The sequence below is a fragment of the Hypomesus nipponensis genome, chromosome 7 (assembly GCF_054491055.1).
Source record: "Hypomesus nipponensis isolate SF chromosome 7, ASM5449105v1, whole genome shotgun sequence".
Lineage (NCBI taxonomy): Eukaryota > Metazoa > Chordata > Actinopteri > Osmeriformes > Osmeridae > Hypomesus > Hypomesus nipponensis.
Genome location: NC_140367.1, coordinates 13,686,333 through 13,708,323, shown reverse-complemented (window position 1 = coordinate 13,708,323; position 21,991 = coordinate 13,686,333). Strand labels below are relative to the sequence as shown.

The following is a 21,991-nucleotide window of genomic DNA, read 5'->3' as shown; positions in this document are numbered from 1 at the left end:
ATGGGGGGTCAATACTTTTGCAAGAAACTGTATATTGTGTAATCTGTCTTGTGTCTACCTCTTGTTGAGTGTACTGTAGACTGAGCTGGCTGGTGAAGGGACCCTGAGCTGACTGGAGATGGTAGACTGAGCTGTGTCAACATGCTCAAACGAGCGATCGGTCTCAGTCTGCTCTAAAAGTTATTTCCTGACCTTTAACCTTCGTCACTGTCTTTCTTGCTCTGACCTTAAACATCTAAATATTGTTTTTTAATCTCTTCACTCTAGCCTTTATTGTACAAACTCTACAAAGGCATTGTCTCCTCTCTCTTCAGCCTCAAAAAGGTCACTGACAACAGCATCTGAAGCTAGTTTTCATGATGTTATGTGACTTTCTCCCTCTGTCTGGTCAAATAGATTGATCTTACATTTGATTGTTTACATGATGTTTTGAATATCCTTTTTATCTTTTCATGATTCATGCAGTGAGTGATGTGGTGCATCTATGCACTGCATCTTTGTTTCGGGAGAATCCAGTCAGGCCAATTTTAGTTTTGGAGTCTCTGTTGGCTCTATGACTTGATCACTGGCAGTGTTTGCAAAACCATACTCCTGTTGTCTCTGAGCAACTAAATCCCCAGATTGTACCTGTAGGTAAATGCAAAATGTGTGTCCTCCAGACTGTTCATCTCTAGCCAGTAAGAAGAAAGGCGTCTTGCATACCTTATCCTATGAAAAAAAAACATGGGAGCAGACACTCGTACGACTAGAGGGGCATGGTATTCCACATCAGATTATAGGTCTTCTTTGTCCTGCCCATCCTCTCCTCTGCCCTGCCCGTCCTGTCTGTGCTTTTAATAAGCATGCAATGTCTGTCAACTAATTTGCAAATAAAATGTGGTGCACTTAGATTGTAACAGCAAAATTTATTTTGCAGTAGGTTATTTGTATACTCTGACCCCACTGCATATCTTGCCATACAGAAAACCTTCTCCAGAGCTACATTTTCACGCTTACGTGCTTTAGCTATATTTGTTGTGTTGGTTACTGTAACACCCCTGTGAGATCCAGCATTACTTAGCACAGTGGTTCCCAACCGTGGTCCTCAGGGCACCCCTGTCCTGCATGTTTTAGATGTTTCCCTGCTCTAACACACCTGATTCAAATGAAAGGGTCGTTATCCAGCTCTGCAGAAGCCTGCTTATGACCATTCATTTGAATCAAGCAGGTAAACATCTAAAACATGTAGGACAGGTGTGCCACGAGGACCATGGTTGGGAACCACTGACCTAGCATATGGTTCTGAGGTGCTTAATTAGGGACCAAGCGGCAGCGAAGTTGCTGTGGCACCTATTGGAATTGTTAGTATTATTAGGGGCCAAGCAGCAGTGAAGTCGCTGTGGCACCTAATTGTTTTTGTTCGTTTTATTAATATTATTATGCATAGCGATAGGTACGAAGTTTTAAATTTGGCTCACTGATTTGGAAAAGTCTCCTGATTATCGTCAGCAAGGTTTCATATCGATCTCTGAAGCTCTATAGCGCCACCAAGGCATCAAAGTTGGAGGTGCGTTTACGCCCATAACTTTTGAACCATGAGACCGTTTTTCTTAATTGAGGTTTCATTGGATTCCATAGATGCAGACGATTTGACTGAACCCCATGGCTTTATTGTTGTCCCAAAGCTTTTTCCGTCATTTGTATTTTAAGAAATGCCAACTTTTTCGAACTCCTCCTAAGCTGTTGCTCCAATTTTCATGAAAAATGTAACAAATGATCTTCAGACCATGCCTACAAAAAATCTTTAGAAAGTCAAACCGTTCACGAATGACGCGCAAACGATTTTGACAAAGAGCACGCCAAAGCGGATGTGAAGCCTTGTCTCTGCGATGGTTTACCGTATGGAGACGAAACTTTGGAAATGTCATTACGAACATGTCATCTAATCAATTTCCTACAGCAATCACCTTAATATGTAAAAATATGACTGAATTACAGCTGTTTATACTTGGGTAAAATCTGACAACGTTCACCACGGGAGACACGGCTTACTTTTTTTTGCAAAAAAAAACCACAGCAATTCCCAGCAGCGAGAATAGCTCACTGGGATAAGACGGGTTCCTTTGAAACGCAAGGTAGTGGGATCAAATCTAGTCACAGTCATTAAGCAAGTGTTGATACCGAATCATCTGTTTTGCGAAGCCAGGTATGCCACAGTAGCTGGTAAGGCTGCACGATTAATAAAATGTTAATCATGATCACGATTTCGGCTTCCCACGATCAAATTCACATAATAGAGCGATATTTAAAATGCGTCATTCCGTTTTAGAACGCTCCGTATCAAAGTTATTTGTTGCAAAGCCAATCTAGCGCTCTGTAAACCAATAGGTGCGTTCGACATCGGCTGCGGCTGCATGATACGACAAGCGAGAGTTTCCGCTTGCAGTCGGGGAGGAGTTATAAACGGCTCTCTAAAGTCGGAATATTTGACATTTTATGTATTGGGCTATGATAAACTCTTTTTCCAATCTGTAGGCTGCAGCCGGCTGCGGCGCTGCATGGAGTTGAATACACCTAATGTCTGATCACAAGATGTTCCCTGCACCACCCAGCTTAATTTCTAGATGTAGACGGTAGAGGACAGAGGCCCCGTACACATTAGCCTGAGTAAATTTAAAAACGCATACATATGTCTGCGTTTTCACCTCCCGTCCACACTAATACGGCGTATTCGGATACTGAAAACTGAGCTTTTTGAATACACTCCCCTAGCCGGAGACGTGAAAAGGCTGGGTTCGCGTAGTAGGACGGGGTCCACGGAGCTTTTCAGATACGATGACATTCAGTTACTATGGCATCGGGGGTAGCTTTCACTCTATAGCTATAATGTCAAGATGAACATGGAAGGTGAAAGAATTATGCTACTCCATCTCTATAATTTATTTACCAGTTTAGTTACTGTAGCCTACTTCAGGTACAAGTATTATCACTTAATAGAAACGTGTTTCTCCTACGCAGAAGGCAAGCATTGTAGGCCTACTTGGTGTGCCTGAACGATAGGGGGACAAGGACTGTTTATACCAAACAAAGAGCGGCGATTCTGGGTGAGACCTGGCTGAACAGCTAGCTGGTGGGACAATTTTAAAACACCAAATAGTATTGCCAGAGGAGTATGTAAACACAGCAGCGTGGCGGGAGGGAGGGACAGGAGTGGCGTAACCATGACAACGATTGTCATGTACCGTGTTAGTGTGGACGGCAAACATTTGGAAAACGATTTGAAAACGCTTGTGTGGACCGAGATTGTTTGTTTTTTATTGATAGTATGTTTTGAGTTGTATTCGCATCCATTCTGCAGGTACAATGCATTGTGACAATCAAATTTGATTCGGTTAAAATCAACAAATAATCGTACTAATTAATCGTCATCTCAATATTGATAAAAATAATCATTTATAATAATTATCATTTTGGCCATAATCGTGCAGCCCTAGTAGCTGTTTAGCAGTATAATCGTTATGATAATGTTAAATTCTCAGGGCATTTATACTCAAGTAGAGTCAGATTTATTGTGCTCTGTAGATATAACGCTGCTACATCTAGCCAGGGCATTTTGTCTTAAAATGACATGAATGTTTTTTATGAAAAGTTTTGCTTTGCTGCTTTAGCTACTGAATTTCCATATTGAATGCTGCTTGGCCCCTTCATTGTTGCTTGCAGCTATATTTATCAGGGGCCAAGCAGCAGCGAAACATATAGGAATCTTAAGTTAAATATGAGATCTAATTATACTAGTGCTGTCAGTTTAATGCGTTATTAACGGCGTTAACGCAAACCTAAATTAACGGCGTAAATTTATTTATCGAGCAATTAACGTTCTTTTTGGCCTAGCAAACTTTGTCGTTTTTTCACATGCTGTTGCAACAACTACTGACGTTAGAAAACACTACACTGGATCTAGCTAGACCGGAAACAAAACAACAGGCACGCACGCCACACACACTTGTTTGGGCTTGCGAGCCGGCTAAAGCGGAGTAGGCTAACTTTACGTTTTGAGTGGATGTTAAGCGCGAGATGCCGAAAAGGATGCCAACAAGATTCTGAATGGAAAGTTTACTTTAAAAAAGTTGCCAAATGGTTCCATTGACAAGACCAAAAGGATCCGTGAGTTTTGTCGTTGTGAACTGAGCTATCATCTCAGCATGTCCAGTCTGAAATACCACTTGATGGCCAAGCACACAGCTGATGCGAATTCTCCACCCCCTCGTCAAAGTGCGGCGATTGCAATGTTGTTTTCAAATTATTTATTTTTTGCATCAAACAATCCAATCCACTTTTCCATGTTGATAAGAGCATTAAAATGAGAAAAAATAATGGGACAAAAATAAATCAAGGGACGTTTAGAATAGATAAAATGTGCGATTAATCGTGAGTTAACTATGACATTAATACGATTAATCGCGATAAAACATTTTATCGTTTGACAGCACTAAATTATACTAAAGGTACATAGAATAGCAATGCTTAGAATTACAATAAAATATACAATAAAATTTTTGACCGGGGTCAGCTGGCTAAGCGGTTAGGGAATCGGGCTAGTAATCAGAAGGTTGCTGGTTCGATTCCCGGCAGTGCCAAATTATGTTGTGTCCTTGGGTGAGGCACTTCACCCTACTTGCCTCTAGGGAATGTCCCTGTTCTCAAGGTGTGCAGGTCCTCGAGGCAGATCACCTTCTCAGCAGTGCGGATGATACGCTGCAGCCTGCTCTTGTCCTTGGCAGTGGCAGCAGCGTACCAGATGATGATGGAGGAGGTAAGGATGGACTCAATGATGGCTGTGTAGAAGTGCACCATCAATATCTTTGGCAGGTTCAATTTCTTCAGCTGCCGTAGGAAGTACATCCTCTGCTGTGCTTTCTTGGTGAGGGAGTTCAGTTCCCACTTGAGGTCCTGGGAGAGGTTAGTGCCCAGGAAGCGGAAGGACTCCACAGTGTTGACTGGGGAGTCGCACAGGGTGATGGGGGTGAGTGGGGCTGTGTCCTTCCTGAAGTCCACAACCATCTCAACTGTCTTGAGAGCATTGAGCTCTAAGTTGTTCTGGCTCCACCAGGATGTCAGCTTCCCACCTATAATCAGACTCGTCTCCACCAGAGATTAGCCTAATGAGGGTGGTGTCGTCCACAAACTTCAGGAGTTTGACGGACGGATGACTGGAGGTGCAGCTGTTGTTGTACAGGGAAAAGAGCAGAGGAGAAAGGATGTAGCCCTGAGGAGATCCGGTGCTGAAGGACCGGGAGTCAGAGACTTATGTACCCAGCTTAACATACTGCTTCCTGTCAGACAGGAAGTGTGTGATCCACCTGCAGGTGGAATCAGGCATGTTCAGCTGGGAGAACTTGTCTTGAAGCAGGGCGCGGATGATGGTATTGAAGGCAGAGGTGAAGTCCACAAACAGGATCCTGGGGTAGGATGCTGGGGAGTGCAGGTGCTATAGGGTGAAGTGGAGTGCCATGTTAACTGCGTCGTCCACAGACCTGTTGGCTCTGTAGGCAAACTGCTGGGGGTCCAGTAGAGCAGTGGTTCTCAACCCTGGTCCTCAAGTACCCCCTGTCCTGCATGTTTTAGATGTTTCCCTGTTCCAACACACGTGATTCAAATGAATGTTTGTTAGCAGGCTTCTGTATAACTAGATAACAACCCATTAATTTGAATCAGGTGTGTTGGAGCAGGGAAACATCTAAAACATGCAGGACAGGGGGTACTTGAGGACCAGGGTTCTGCAGTAGAGGGTTTGTGATGGATTTAACGTGGGCCAGCACCAGGCGCTCTAAAGACTTCATTACCACAGAGGTCAGGGCGATGGGTCTGTAGTCGTTATGTCCTTTTGGCCTTGGTTTTTAGGGCACAGGGATGATGGTGGAGGACTTGAGACAGGCTGGCACATGGCATGTCTCCAGGGAGGTGTTTAAGATGTAGGTGAACACCGGAGACAGCTGGTCTGCACAGTGCTTGAGGGTGTCAGGGGAGACAGCGTCTGGCCCAGCTGCTATGCGTGGGTTCTGCCTCTTGAAAAGTCTGTTCACTCTCCTGAATGGAGTGTCGTCACTGTGTAGATGAGGGGGGGGGAGGAGGGAAGGACAGTCCACTTGTCTTTCAAATCGACAGTAGAACTCATTCAGGTCGTTGGCCAGGCGAGAGTTGTTAGTGGAGTGGGGGGCTCTAGGCTTGAAGTTGGTAATCTGCCTGAGCCATGTCCAGACAGAAGCAGAGTCATTTGCAGAGAATTGGTGTCTCTCTGAGTCGTTTAGCCGCCCTCACCGCCTTGCTAAACCTTCTTCTTCGACTCCTTGAACCTGTCCCTGTCCCCACTCCTCAACGTGGCCTCTTTATCCAGCCTCAGCCTTCTGAGTTTTGTTGTAAACCAGGGTTTGTCGTTGTTGAAGCTCTCCCTGGTGCGTGTTGGTATACAGCAGTCCTCACAGAAGCTGATGTATGATGTCACAGCCTCTGTGAGCTCATCCAGACTATTGGAGGCAGTCATGAACATATCCCAGTCAGTGCAGTCCAAGTGTGCCCGCAGATCCTCCATAGCCTCACTGGTCCACTGTTTAGATGTCCTCACAGCAGGCTTACAGCGCTTAAAGGAGTCATTGATTGCAAAAACTCACAACTTGAAACTGCAGCTGTAGAATTAATCGGTTTTGAAAATGGAATTTGTGACGTCACAAATTCTGCATCACAGTTGTCACACCCCAACATTTAAATACAGACCAGCCCTCTGGTGTTTTGGCCCAGGATCTCAGACACTAGTTTAGCTGTGCGCTGCTCTGTGTACTTCCATGCGAACAACAAAGGAGAAAGTTTGAACGTTTTAAAGTATATTGAAAATGGACCATCGTAAATGCAGTGTTCCAGGCTAGTACTGGGAATGCTGACACTTTTCATAATCTTCCCAAGGAATCAGACACTCAACTGGCATGGCTGATGTTTTTCTATGAGAAGATCCCTGTGAAGTTCGACACTCATTTATTCATTTGCTCAATCCATTTCACCAAAGACAGTTTTGAATGAAAACCTTGGACAATTTAAAGAAGGATTTGCTAAGCCGCTGTTGCTGAAAGAGGTGCTGTTTCAACCATATGCTCATCAACTCCCCACCTCATCGGCGCCATCTATCTCTCTCTGGTTGTGTCATCTAACCGCTAGGGGGGGGCGATCCTGTGTCTGACACATTAAACTGTGATACCAGCTGAATTGATGCGGCCGCCATTTTGAATGAAAAAATACACCGTGTTTGTCCTACTCCTCCCACAAACGATATCAAATATTCACAAAATTTTGCACAGGTTATCTTCAGACCACAGTCACCTTGACATGTCAAAATCACACTGAATTACAGCTGTTTAAACTTGGGCCAAATCTGACAACCACTTGCCACAGGAAAAACTGCCTTATCATTTTACCCAGTAACTGAACTCTGTGATTTCCAGCACTGAGAATAGCTCACTAGGATAAGTTGGTGTCCTGGCAACGGCAATGTCAGAGGTTCAAATCCAGCCAAAGCCGACGAGCTTGTCACATCTCTGATTCTTTGTTTGGCGAGACTGTAAGCCAGTGCAAAGGAAGCCAGGTACACCACCGCTGTTTATAGTCAATGCAATCCTCACACAAACAGTGTTCGAAACCGTTTGTCCGGTACAGCCAATTGAAATAGTCAGCAGAGCCGCCAAACAGAAAGTTGAGCAATGGCAAAGAGTAGCAATTTATTTGTCATATTTAATGTAATAATTTTTTTTTTTTAATAAGCACTAAATAGTGTAACCTTTTCTACCCTTTCTGTCTATAGCAGTAGCACCTCATGTCTCTCAAATGAAAATGTGTGACGCTGGTATGAAGATTGAACATATGCTATCCCTTGTGAATAGTCTTGTTTAATGTTTACGATGGCTCATGAACCACCCCCCCCCCCCCCCCCCCCGTTACATCACCGATGTGGTTTGAATCCTTGCTGAGCGGTCAGTGGCCCCCGTTTACAAAGCTTAATCGATACTGAGAAATCAAGACCAGGAAGGTTGCATTTCTCAAGTCCCTGGACAGAGGAACCTGAACCCTCACCCTCCTCCCTGCCAGTCTGTGGGGGGGGGGGGGGGGGGGGTCTCTGTCTGTTTCTCTGTCTTTCTCATTTTCTCTCTCTCCTCCCTCAGATTCTCCTTATATCCCTTTCTGCTGTCTTTCTCTTTTTCTCTCTCTCCTCCCTCAGATTCTCCTTATATCCCTTTCTGCTGTCTTTCTCTTTTTCTCTCTCTCCTCCCTCAGATTCTCCTTATATCCCTTTCTGCTGTCTTTCTTGAGTCATACTCTGATGTGGGTTTGTGTTGACTCACTGGACTCACTCTGTCCTGTGCTCTCGGTCTGAGGTGTTTGAGTTGAGACTGAGATAGGGGCCGATAAGTCACTGCTGGATGCCACAAGGGTACCCCCCCTGCCCTTGCGCGTGCCTGTCTTCTCCAATTTTGTCCTCACATCACGGCAGCCCCCTTTGTCACCCTCGGATACAGCAATCAGTTTGACACCCGCAGGCACAGGGGACAAACACATACCCTTTCCAGTTCAAACACACACACCCACAGTGGACTAGATGCACCTCATGCTTTCAGCTGAATCACCACCCCTCTTGCTTCTCCTCCTCTTCTCACCAAAACACCGGTGACCTCTGTCTGTCCTTGCTCTCCGAGTGTTGTGCTGACACTCCCCCTGCGCCCTGCCGTTATTGCTGCTGAAACACTTCATTGTCGCTGTCAATCATATCAGGTGGCATAATATCTCACAGGAAATCAAATGGATAGAAAGTCGACCCTTCCAGGAGGGGGGAGCTAAAAGTTTGACCACTTGCGTACCCTTTGTTTTGCTTTTTGCTGGTATGTAACTTTCTGTAACGACAGCTCCTGTCTCTGGCCTCTAGGTGGCGTGTGACCTGCTGCGGAGAATCATCCGGATTCTGTACCTGAGCAAGAGGCTCCAGGGGCAGCTCCAGGGGGGCAGCAGGGAGATCACCAAGGCTGCTCAGAGCCTCAACGAGTTGGGTGAGTTGGGGACCAACACTGCCCCTGGTCTGGGGCTTTGGAGTTTTTTAGGGGGGATGGGGCATGGAGGGGCTTAACACCTGAGGCTGTAGGAGCCAGATGTTTGGGCTTGGGGGCCCTGGAGAGTTTGGCTGGCACCTCAACGTTTGTTTTGGTGTGTTGGTCGAAGGCTGGGGGACCTGGAAACTGTACTGTACATTGGCAATCTCACGTGTACCCAGGGTGGGGGGAACTTTGCAATCCACTGTGCTGGACTCAGAGACATATCAAATCATGCAAATCAAACCTAGCCTAGGTCTGGGCCCTGTGGGCAGAGCAGGCAACTTAATCACACCATTTTACTAGTCGTCTGCCTGTTGTTGATGATTCATCCCCACCCAGTCTGACAAATGGCTCCAGTGCGCGTTCGTGCTTTGTTAAACAGTGGCCGTCCATCATAAGTAAAGTTTTTGCAATCACATTTTTTAGTTGTAGTTGTTGTTGTGGTGGTTGTTGTCGATGGACATTACCCATAATTGAACATTTGGACTTTATTTATCAACTCCCACGACACAGTCACACTAGTTTGACAACGACGGAAGCGTGACACACTCTGTGACACAAGTTGACAACAAGAACAAGTCGAGAACTCTTGATAGACAAATGCGGAGCGTTATGTAAATTATGTGTGTGTGTGTCCTGCAAGCTACAGAATAACAGTAGGACTCTAGAAAGCCCTGTGTTTCCCAGAACAAGCCTTTTTGCATACTGTTCTGTCATTCAGACAGTCACATGGTCACGTGTCTTTTAATTCTACTGGTATGGTTTTAGGTTGTGGCGGCCAATCATGTGGACCATGTTAAGAAGGGAGGAAGGAAGGAACACGATGATGATGATGATGATGATGATGATGAACAGAGGGAGAGAGAAACAGTGTTTCTTCTAGGATTTTTTTTTTGCAGTGGGGGCAAGTCTGTCCGAACTCCGCCCCCCCCCCCGTCCGTCCGATTTCCCCTAAAGCAATAGGCTTTAGGTTAAAGAGACCTTCCACTCATAAAGTATGTTCTAAATGGCATAAATGCTGGCAATTAATAGTTGACGTAACAACTTAATGTAAATGGTCAGTTCCCTATAGACCAATTATTTGTTTGTAAACATTTGGGATGCGTGTGCAGCATGGTGGCAGAAAACCGGGAAAATATAGCCTTTATAACGGCTTGAGAATTACACAGATTATACAAATAGTTCGATTTAAAAAGACCAAAAAGGTCGAGGAGGACAGCCTGTCAGAGAGAAAGCGATTCCCCATTGATCTGTCACATCAGAATTTTGATTTGGGGCACGAAAGTCTTGAAATTTGAGTGAGAACGTCGCCCGGTAGACCGCATATTATTAGGTGGCAGCCATGTCTTCACGTCATGTCACAAAGTTCATCATTTTACAGTTTTACCGTCAAATCTACACCAAAAAAAGTTGAGCAGGGAAACTTTAAAGAGATATGGGAATTCTGCTTTTTGCACCTAAAATACAAACGTGAGCAAAGGCAGCAATCGCTATCGAATCAACAGACGTGCAATTTACCCCTTACAAAAAAGAAGTATACTTCAAGTTTATTTTGTAAGTATACTTGGTATAAAAAGTATACTATTATCATGTTACTTAAAGTATACTTGCAGTGTACTTATTTATATACTATTTTTGTACCAAGTAAATTGAATTAGCCCACTTTTTAGGTCATTTAGTACACTTTAAAGTACACTTATAGTGTATTTCAAGGTTTACTTTTGAATACTGTAAAGTAGCCTGTGTAGTACACTTTCAGTTCATCAAGTATACTTCCTAAAGTACTTCAAAGTATACTTTGGAATACTCTGAAGTAACCTGTGTAGTGCACTTTCAGTTCATGAAGTATACTTCCTAAAGAGCCTCAAAGTATACTTTGCAATACTTTCAAGTGCACTTTCAATTAATGTAAGTACCTCAAGAAGTAAACTTAATAAATGTAATTTCACTATGACTTACTAATAAATTAAAATGTTTTGGGGACCCTCAGACGCCTCAGATCAGATCTTGCGTCACATGGCGAGAACGGGGGCCCTCACAAAGTCACTGCAGATTCTGAAGGAAGCTACTTACTGCATAGACATGAACGCTTAACAAATCCAGCTCTTCTGATGAAACGTAACAGTCATTTAACTCATGGTTACAATGGTAAACCAGCACAACAATGACAATTACCACGCAACAAAACACTACATTCTAAGCAGACACATTTAAAAAACGAAATTCATGAAGTTACATTTGTATTTCGAACAAACGTTATTAGTATAAGAGTATAGGGCTTCAGAATGTTTTGGCAGTAATTAAGGTTACAGCTTCAGTAACAAAAAAAGATTCAATGTGCAATGCATAATAGATTTTCATAGACATGAATAATTAGAATGAGATGGATCTAAAAAATGTAACCTGTAATGTACTTTAAAATTATTTTGACTGCTTTTGCTGTATAATAATAGAAAACGTACATCTTACTCCAGAAGAAATGTATACCATTTTCTGTTTCTAAGCGTACTTCTTTAAAGTATATCAAAAGTGAACTATTTTCAAAGCATACTTAAAAGTACATCAAAAGTGAACTATTTTCTAAGTATCCTCCTTAAAAGTATATCAAAAGTGAACTATTTTCAAAGCATACTTAAAAGTATATTAAAAGTGAACTAAAAGTGTACCATCCATATTTTAGTATACTCATAGTATACTTTAATATACTTCTTTTTTGTAAGGGACTGTAGCTCGCAGGGGAAGAATACAAACAACGAAAATCACCAGTTAACTTAATTTAAATTAGCAAGAACTATAGACTAATACAATAACAGGCTTAAATTAACTGATAACATAAGTTATGCGATTTAAGCTACAGTTCTCAAGGACGCACACACGCAATCTCAACTGCGGTGTGAAGCTTGTGTCCGTGCTATTCTCCGACATGCACTCTAAAAATCACTGCTGATAGACGGCTTAACGTTGCCGTGGCGGGCCGCCACGCGGAAACACTGACAAAAACTGAGAAAAGAGAAGGCAGGGGAAAGACAAAGAGGGTTGGGGGGTGGTGTAAACCTTGCCCCTTGCCCAGGGTGCCAAATGTGCTAGGATCGCCACTGCTCCCTCCTGGTCCTGTAAGCAGGCAGTAATGGCAGTGTGTGCTGCTGGCCTGCTTCTGAAGCCCCAGTCTAATACAATCCCACCACAGCAACAGCCTAATGCAATTTACAACACCTTGCTTCTGTCAACCACTGGACCGCGCAAGCAGGGTTGGAACACTGTACAGGTGGACACACTCAGTCACATGCGCACACACACACACACACACACGGGTGCCCACACGTACCCACACACACACAGGTAGGGAGAAGGGCAGTTGAGAAGAAAGGAGAGTGGATGGATGGAGAGAGCAGGCAGGATATATGGTGGAAAGGGCTTGTGAATGTAATAGCATGATTGAAGTGGAGGGTCTGTCCAGGGACAAGGCCAGTGGCATGTTGTTCTGTCTGTGTGTGTGTGTATGTTTCGGCTGAGGGCTGGACACACTTGCGCCTGCTATTGTTGATGGGGGGAATCAAAGTCAGCTAAATGTCAAGTGGCAGGTCTGTAAGTGCTGCCAACACAAAACAGGGGTGAGGTGGGAAGGGGTGGAGGGGGAGGTGGGGGTGAGAGGGATAGAGAGAGGAAAGTAACAGTAAGACAACGCAAGGGAGGAGAAGGGGGGAGGAGATTGAGCAAAGGATATGTTACAGATGACTAAATCGAAACGAGATTTACCGGCACACACACTCTTCACTAGCCTTATCCTTTGGATGTTAATAGTGTTTCAGCTCTCCGTGTATCACTTACATGTCTGGGGACACTGGATAGCAGACCTGGCCAGAGCCACAAGTTGGTGTGTGTCATGGACTAGGATCAGATGTACTTCTCTCGTAGATTGTGTGGTCAATAGAATGAAGTCAGTAGCCAGTGTTGTTGAGTCCCCTTCTCACAATGTCATTATTGTCGTCTTTGTCTCAGGCAATATTCGTTTCCTCCCCTCTATGGGAGCTACACTGTGACCTGTCAGAGATTTTCAGGAGATGAGGTGTCAATCTCAGTTACCAGTCTCAGCTAGGTCCTGCCTGTCACTCTGCAGCTCTACGGCTTGAAATAGGCTACTGGAACATCCCTTACTGGCAGGTTTGTTGTGGCTCTGGCCTTGGTATGTTTTGTGACTTGGCTTCTGTAGAGCTGCACCGGCCAGCCTGATAGGACACTTCAGAACACTTCAGAACTATCAGGACCTCCTGAGTCAAAAGCGTTCTGCATATCGGGGACGGGGGGAGGATGGCAATAGAGATACAGATGACAGAATAGAGAGAAAGGGGGGAGGGGAACACGAAGACAGAGGGAAAGAGGAAAAGATTGGGGTAAAGGGTAGAAAAGAGGGGGAAGGATAATGAGAGAGATGAAGAGAGAGGTTCTGAAGAGTGTTCGGGGAGTAGGAGGCCTGTCCCTGCCTCTGGGTCTTGGGGGTTGATGATATGATGCAATGGAGGGGAGGGCAAGGAATATGAAATAATTTAGCGTGCCTGAGCTTGCTGGGTCACCGCACCGCTGGTTTTGGAAACGGTGCAATGATTTCAGATTCCTCAAAAGGGAGAAGAATTCCGCCCGTGGACCAAAACATTAAACGCGGTGAAGGCCCGGCGCAGATTCTTTCAAAGGTCTCTCCCCCCCCCCCTCCCCCCACATAGCTGGCATAGTGGTCTGATGATTCCTTCGTGGTGCATTGCAGTCTGTCTGAGTTGTCGACTGTCAGTAAGGACAAATGACTCACATACTTCAGAGACAATAGCATTTCAGCACATCCTCCTCTACTCACCTCTTCCATCTGCACATCTACACATTTAGGCCCACATTTTGTTGCGTGTGTTTATATGTAACTGTGAGAGAATGTCTGTTTCCAGCCTAGTTAGCATATTCAGTAGCCTACAACACGTTCTGTGTAAATATATATATATTTTAAATGGTTTGGAACCTATCTGCTTTATCTCCGTGTTAGTCATTCACTTTCGCCTGACTTCTTGTGTCATCCCCACAGTGAAGCGACTGAACAGAGGGGGAGAGAGAGAGAGGCAACCTATATTGAAAGCTTTGATGGAGCCTCAGTTGACTCCAGTCAGTTCTGTCTTTGTAGTTTCTGGAAAACCACCAATAACAGAGCCTTATCGTCATATAGAATTCATACAAATCAAGAAGCCATAAAACAAGCTGATTGATTTGTCCAATGGGAAGTTGAGTTCTCTGTCAGAATATTTTTTTTTAAAGAAGCTGGGCAGTGGTTTTATTTGTTTTTTTCAGGACCAACCACAGGCCCTGCTTTTGACCTCTACAGAGGTTTTGTGTGTTGGCCAACCAAACACTTTCCACAGGGGTTTATTAATTTATATATATATACTTTATTTTTTTTATCTAACCTTGCATGCTCTCTCTGCTGATATGGCACAAGACCAACTCCCACAAACGGAGCAGAACCAGCTGTGTCACACTGCTTGTTCTTAAATGTGTTTTTTTTTGTTGACATTGACAAGACGAACATCACACACACTCGACCAGCACAAGAGCCTCTCTCATCGGCAGTTAAGACAAATGGCCAGTCCAGTGTCATGAAGCTATCGTTCAGATAATATGCATTGTGTGAGAATGCAATCCCTCCTCCCCTACTACCCTTCTCATCTCGACCCTCCTGTCCCCCTCATGTCCTCCTCCAGTCCCCCCTCCCCCGCCCTCCTATCTCCGCCCTGCCCACCTGACCTCCAACCCCAAGCCCCCCCACCCTCCTATCTCCGCCCTGCCCACCTGCCCTCCAACTTCCACTCTCCTCCTCTCAGTGTTGGTATTCAGTGTGTGAGACCATGATGACCACATCTCTCTGGAGGGGGCCATGGTGACCTTCCAGTGTCAGCGTGGAGTGACCTTCCAGTGTCAGCGTGGAGTGATGTTGATGCATGGTCTGCCACAACCAAGCGCCATTATCTCTGTGGCACCCTGCCCTTGGGGGTGACACATATGATGGTAGGGGTGGGGGGGCACGCAAGGGAGAAATGTTTTAGCACATGCACATCCCATTTTACAATCGCACACTCTTAACACAGTCATGCTTGCATTACATGCCCTCCCCACTACTGCCAGCCAAGGGCTTAAGAGGAGCAGTCACAACCCCCACCCGTCCTCCCTCAGGACCAACACCTCTACTGGTTGATAGCTATGCACTAACCCCAGACGCTAGCAGTTGATGGTTTGACATTCGAGCCTGAGGTGATTTTGAAGGAAATCAGGGCTGTTATTGAGCATGGTTTTGCCTGGCCGGACACCAGATAGGATGTAAATGGTAGAACGGCAGCTGGGTTAACACAAGGCTACAGAGGGAGATGGGGAGGGATCCAGCTGGAGTCATCTCAGGCTGGATCCCACATCTCCATTCCATGCACAAATCCCACGGCCACATCCTGTCCTGGCCACGCCATGATCAATTACCAGATACGCGTTTGATTGAAAAGTGCTGGCCATGTGCTGGTTCTCCTCTGCCCATCCCTTGCTTGCTTTCTCTCTGTGGTGACACACAAAACAGGCAGATGGAGACAGGAAACCGGAAACAAAATATCCCTGTAAATATTTGTTCAGCTTTGCTGCCTCAATGTCTTCTGTGCCCAAGTGCCCGAGTTCATGAAGCAAAATGGGTGCTTGAGTGTTTGACTGAGAACTCTTCGTCTTGTTTTTTTAGGTTATTTATTTAAAAAAGGGACAAATATTTAGTCTTAAAGTGTGAATGTATTTTTGTTTCTATACTGTACATGGCTGTACACAATATAGTCTAATATATTACTAAAACAATGCCATGCAGTAAGTAGAGACATTAAACAGCATTTTTTAAATGTCATTGACACCAGTCCATCATATCACACAATAAATAATAATAAATTATCCCCCTCAGGGGGCTTTACATGTAATACACTTTGAATTAAATAACGGTGTCGGTGCTGTGGTTTCCCTTTTAAAATGAATTGCTACTTCACATCATTTTTTCCTTGTGTTCCACACCATTATTGCCCCCCCCCAACCGTGGCTCATCTTTACCGACTCTGCACCCTCGTTTTCCAATGGCATATTCCATTCCAGGTTGTTCAAATTTGTCAATTTGACTTATTCCACGTTGTCTCAATGCTGCTGTTCGGTTTCAACTTATTCCACATCCACGGAGGATAGACACTTCTGCCTAACCTCCGTTTCCTCAAAGGTGACCTTTTTGTTCCTTTTGGGGTCGATCCAAGAGTTATGGATCACCACATTGTTAGGAGTTGGGTCAGCCTCCACCACCGACACCACCCTCTTCTTCATCTTGCTCTTCAGAACCTTCTGGAACTTCTGCCTGGTGAAGGCGTAGAGCAGTGGATGGAAGATGGTGGTCCCGTAGGCCATTACAAGGAATCCTAACCTCAGCCTGACAGTGAAATCGCTGGGGCCAGCACTTAGAATAACCGTGTTGAGCACTGTGATCGGTGTCCAGCACAGAAGAAAGGTGGAGATAATGAGGAGTGACATCCTAAAGACGCGCTTCTGCCGTTCCCGCCGCTCCCGGTGGCGCTTCACCGCCCTCCGCAACGCAATGATCACAGACACTGATGTCCGCATACCCAATGGTGTATTCCCTCCGCCCCTGACCCCCGCGCTGCTCTGGGAGGCGTCCGTAGACTCGGCCTGTGGCGCCGTGGTCAAGGAGATAGTTTTCTTCTTCTTGGGCTTCTTCTTGGGTGGGTTGTGTTGGAAGCGTGTGCCTATGCGAATGTTCAGTGCCTGGAGGATTTTGTAGTATGTGACCAGCATGACCACAGCTGTGAAGAAGAATATGGGAATCTGGGCTAGCAGGTGGTAGTACAGTCCCTGTTCTGTGGTAAACTCATTTTCAGGGAGCACGGTAGTCTGGTTAAAGCCATAGTCTGAGTCGAAATGGCTGAAGAAGCCCACCTCCATGAAGGGCACTAAGAAACTGAGGAACGACAGAGCCCAAATGGAGCCCAAGAGGGCTGCTGCCCGGCCCATGGTCAGCACACGGTTCGCAGGGCGGACGGAGATGTCGTAGCGGTCCACGGTGATGGCCAGGACGTTGGCGGCGGTGGCAACACTGGCGAAGGAGACGCAGGCCTCATGGAAGCAGTCAATCAAGGCTGTATCGGCGCCCAAGGGGAGGAGTACCACCACGGTCGTCAGAGGGATGCACGCCACACACACCTTAGAAAACAGAAAGACAGAATGACAAGTTCGATTCAATCATGAAAAGACCATGACACTTGTAGACACCTAGATCTGCAGCTGTAATCCTACTAAATATGATTGAAGATGAACTTCAGAGGAGAATATGGACTACAGAAATCCCTCCTTCCGTCTCCATTCTTGCCTCGTCCTAGGTTGAAGAAATATAATTGTACAGAGGTTTTTGAGCGGGGTTAGTTGTAGGAGTCTGCTTGTTTGGCCACCCACCAGAACGTCAAGAACGTGGAGGTTCATGGTGACTATGTTGGAGACGGAGCTGACCAGGTTCTGTTTCATGCAGTAGAGAACCAGCACGGTGAGGTTGGAGCTCAGACCCAGGACAATCTCCAGCAGCAGGAACCCAGTCAGAGACACCTAGAGAAGGAGAAGAAGGAGGAGGCAGAGAGATGGAAAGAGGAGTGTTGACTGGCTTTACTGGGAATCATATATTGTCCTGTCCAAGACACTTGCCAGTGAATCAAATAATTTTCTTTGCAGCTTTTAAAATTTATGAAGAACAGGTTTATTATTTTTATTTTAAAATATTTTGTCTTTCAGTGGAGTTGAAAATCAACTCCCTTGAAAGATTCTAGTCACAAAATGTACCTGTCTGACTTTGAGCATGGATTTTATACCTTTAAACATCTGAACAATCTGAATGTGCCAGCCATGTCACAATGTCTACCTGGAAACTGAGAGGGTAGGGTGCAATGGGTGGGGTCATGGAGTGGTCGGAGGGTTCCGCAATGTCAAAGACAGTCATGTTGCTCATGGTGGCTTCTGAGGTCAGCACAGGGGGGGTATGCATTATCCTGGGGAGAAAGGGGGAGAAACCATTCAGCTTGGGCCTTGTCCAGTTTATGCATGACCACTTGTCTTTGATGTTTTTTCTCAATTTCTTTTTTTGTGTGAGAGTAAACAAAAAGTCCCACAAAAGTTATCCATTAAATGCGTCTTCATAAAACTACAATTTCCATTCACTATTATTTTTATTTACATGTTTTTATTCACAACCTAATCTTGATGGAATTGCAGAAAGAGGGCCATTACACATCATTCCAGTTGTTGGGAAGCCGGTGAAGGCAGACAAGGATGATTAACTGGCAGCTTGTTGTAGAGATGGTGTTCGTCTCTCTATATCTGTTTACGGGGAATGTCTAGGCTTATATATCAGCTGTTTTCTTTTTTTGACCCATGAATGTAATTGTTTTGGTGCTGCAGAAGCAATCACTATGTTTGTTGTTGTGGTTGTGGTGTACATCTCTCTGGACACAGTGAAACTGAGTATACAGTATGTTGTGTCTAGAGGCCAATGTTGAGAACTGGCCTTGTGAAGTTCGAAGAAAACCCTTGTGAAGGGGTTTACCCCTATAGATCAAGATGAAAGTGAGGGTGACACACACATACACACACCACAGTTCATAAAGCCTACTCACCCCTCCCGTGAATACTTTCTCCACCTCAGGAGTACATTAAGCATTTTAGAGGGATTTTCTTGGCTCTCAATAGAAAATCACAGGATCCCACCATTGTTTTACTGCATGGTGCTGTCACTGCCCTTTTTCAACACAGCTGATCCAGCCAGTAGAGGCTTTTTTTGTGGGTTGTATGGTATATCTCCCATGGACTTTAATTGATGGATCAAGTCCAGAAGAGAGTGTCTCTCAGAGAGTGTTTATCTTTATCACAGCAGTAACTGAAGGACTGGGTCCAACACAGCAAGTATAAATGGATCATGACCTTTTACATCCACAGAAACATGGCATTTCAGCGAGGAGAGAGCACTGCCGGTTCTGTAAGCGGTTGTACACACTCACACACACGTCTTTGAGTGGGCGGAGAGGATGGGCATGTCAGTCCACGAGGTTCTTGAAATCAATGATTTCTTTCATCCACCCTTTTTTCTACTCTGTCCTTTGTATTTTTTCGAAACCATGGGCTCTGATGTCCTTCGCCCCTCGTAAAGCTCGCAGTACCAGAACAATTCAAAACTCAGGTTATCCTGTCTTTAAGAGTGGAAGGGGGGAGACACCTTCAGTGTCTCCTCAAAGAGCTAGTTGAAGGTCCAGTATAGATCTAATGAAGGTAAATGGCCCTGATGTAGGTCATCTCAGATTCTTTTGTATTCCACGGGAAGGAGGCCATCTGACTTCTGGAGCACGCTCAGTTTGACCCAACCGAAAGGTCAAAGGTCACAGACCAAACATTCTGCAGGGTTACAATAAACAAAGTTCGAGGTAGGTATTCGGACTGCCAGACTTGGACTTTTTCTTTTTCTCACTTTTTCTTCTTTCGTTTATCACGCTGTAGAAGAAAGGGGGAATTACATCATGGTGACTGTCTGTGCGACTTTCCCTCCATCACCGTGTCCCCTTAATCCTGTACAACAAAGAGATGGGGAGAAGGAGGGAATTTTAATGAAAGGAAAGTCTTGAATGAGTGACTGCAAACCAAGTGTGCCACTTAAGATCCTAAAGCTCCCTAATTGGTGCTCGCCATTATCCTCTATCTAAACAATCGGACCGTCAGTCATCCACTTTGAACTCATCAAGAGGTTGTGGTTTTAAACAGTGGGTTTTCTCTGTTTCAGAGCTTTCATCAGCTGGTGTTAGAATTGTTTGTGTGTGTGTAATCAATTGCTTTTCTATCTTTGTTGGGTGTCCCTACGGCATTTGTTTTGCAAATGAACTCTGTGCCTGTGTACTGGTCCTTTGTGCGACCATGTCTCTCTTTCTCTCTCACTCTCTTTTCATCTTTTCATCCTTTGTCATTTTTTCTGTTTCTTGTCATAGTTATAGCACAGCATGAGAGGGAGGTGGGAACTAATGCTGATGACACCAATCCATATGACAGAGCAGATGAGAGCATATGATCCAGAAATGATGATCTACAACAAAGATTTTGCACAGCGAGACACAATGATCATTCAAAAGGCCCCTCAATTATTTGGTGAATGCACAGGATGGCTGCACGTGTGTGTGTGTGTGTGTGTTCGTGGATACAAAGTGTGTGTCTGATGTTGTCTGTACTCTGTGTGTGTGCATGCAACTCCCAAACTCATGAGTCGAAGACTGTATGAGCATCTCGTTCATTCTATCGCGCAATCATTCAAAGCCTCAATTTCTTCAAATTGCGCCAAAATCGGCAAGTGTTGAGGGGAGCAAAGTGCAAGGTGAGCCACTACAAATTCCACCTCCACAGTTTGGAAAGCCTTAGCCATCTGTATAAGTTAGACCAAGTCGCCAGGCTATTTTCTGTTTCGCTGTGATGGGATACTTGTTTTGTGTTCTGTGTATGCTCTATAGCCTCCCCTGTCCGTGCAATCACTGTTGTCATTGTTGTTGTGTGGTTAGGGCAACAGTTTCAACTAACAATCTGACCACAGTGGTCTTGTGTACAATATCAAAAGAAAAGGACAGTTGTCTTCCTAACATGATTTGAGACAATAGCTGTTATTAATGTCCATTTGGAATGACACGTCTGTAATTGTGCATTTGCGTTGAGCCCGGTACAGTTAAAAAGAGTGTGTGATATTTACCTCTCAGACAGCTAGTGGTCCTTCTACGATCTCCTTGTCCTCCCCCCGCCCTTCAACTCTTAGTCTACACAGACAAATTATACGTTAGGTCGACCGGAGACTCTTCGTCAGGTGTGACTCGGCAAACTGCAGGGCTGGGGACAGGAAGCTGAGGCTGTCTGTCTGAGGGGATGGAGAGAGGTGCAGAGCCTTAGTCCCGTATCTCCACGATTGCTGTTGGTGGTTGGCCGGGATATGCTTTAGGGATCCAGGCTTGGAAGCACAAACACGCGCTCTCCTTCTCCTCTTCTCTGTCTTCTCCCTCTCTGCTGTGCCACTCTCTGTCTTGCCCTGGCTGTTAGGCTCCCCCTCCCTCCTTCTCTTTATCTCGCTTGCTAGGTCTCTCTCCCTCTCTCTCCCTCTCTCTCTGTCTACAAGCTGTAATAGTCCTTCCTACTCATCTCCCTCCTTTTTATCCAGCAGTGTGTCTTTGGCTCTCTTTTTCTCTATCACTCTGGTCACTGTTTCTCTGATCTGTTCCCTTAGCATCAGCTCTGGTTTTTGCTTGATGCTTTGCATATACATGTATATGTATATATACATATATGTATATACACATTATATATATATATATATATATAGCAGCTGTAAATACTAGCAAAAAATATATATATAATATATACCTGTGTATATATATAATTTTTTGGGACTAGTATTTTCAGCTTCTGGTTCCTTTTGTAATAAATGCCCCACCAATTATGATTTTGCATGACTTAAAAAGGCTCTCTTTCTCTGTCCAACTGTCTCTATTTCACACACCTTTTGCCATTCCCAATGGCAGTCTTTCTCTCATTTGCGCGTGCTCTCTCACAAACAAACTATCTGTACTCTCTTTGTCCCTCTTTCATGCTCGCTTTCTCTCTCATACTCCCCTCATAATCTCTCTCTTTCTCTCCCCCCCCCCCACCCCACACCTTTGTATTTGCGTTCCCCCAGAGAGCCTAGCACAGTAACCGTGGCGTTGGTAAGGGGAGCTTTTCACTCACGTTCGGGGAAACCAGGAGGACCTTTGGCCTATCATCAGGTGTCAGTGTTT

General features: G+C 45.0%; 2 protein-coding genes across 3 annotated transcripts in view; one reads left to right on the top strand and one right to left on the bottom strand.

The window, feature by feature from the left end:
* The window catches only part of cog5 (component of oligomeric golgi complex 5), a 102,292-nt gene that overhangs the window by 5,210 nt on the left and 75,091 nt on the right, over window positions 1–21,991 (top strand). For both annotated transcript variants that reach the window (XR_014762448.1, XM_084701495.1), the window contains exon 6: window positions 8,942–9,062. Coding sequence is in view for 1 of the 2 variants with exons in the window: in XM_084701495.1 (XP_084557621.1) it covers window positions 8,942–9,062 (121 nt within the window). In the remaining variant the exon portion in view is untranslated. The remainder of the gene's footprint in view (window positions 1–8,941; window positions 9,063–21,991) is intronic.
* Window positions 16,306–18,186, bottom strand: LOC146276887 (G-protein coupled receptor 22-like). The gene is made up of 3 exons (XM_084701616.1): window positions 18,064–18,186; window positions 17,607–17,753; window positions 16,306–17,357 (listed from the first exon to the last, which is right to left on the bottom strand). Exons 1-3 carry the CDS (start codon window positions 18,184–18,186, stop codon window positions 16,311–16,313), a joined length of 1,317 nt encoding a protein of 438 aa, XP_084557742.1. The 3' UTR covers window positions 16,306–16,310.

Excerpts from the sequence above, each read along its gene's own strand:
- LOC146276887 (XM_084701616.1), bottom strand. The coding sequence starts at position 18,186 with ATGCATACCCCCCCTGTGCTGACCTCAGAAGCCACCATGAGCAACATG. Across the intron at positions 17,754-18,063 it reads CCTACCCTCTCAGTTTCCAG|GTGTCTCTGACTGGGTTCCT; the intron begins GTAGACATTGTG and ends CTCCTTCTCTAG. Across the intron at positions 17,358-17,606 it reads TCCACGTTCTTGACGTTCTG|GTGTGTGTGGCGTGCATCCC; the intron begins GTGGGTGGCCAA and ends CTGTTTTCTAAG.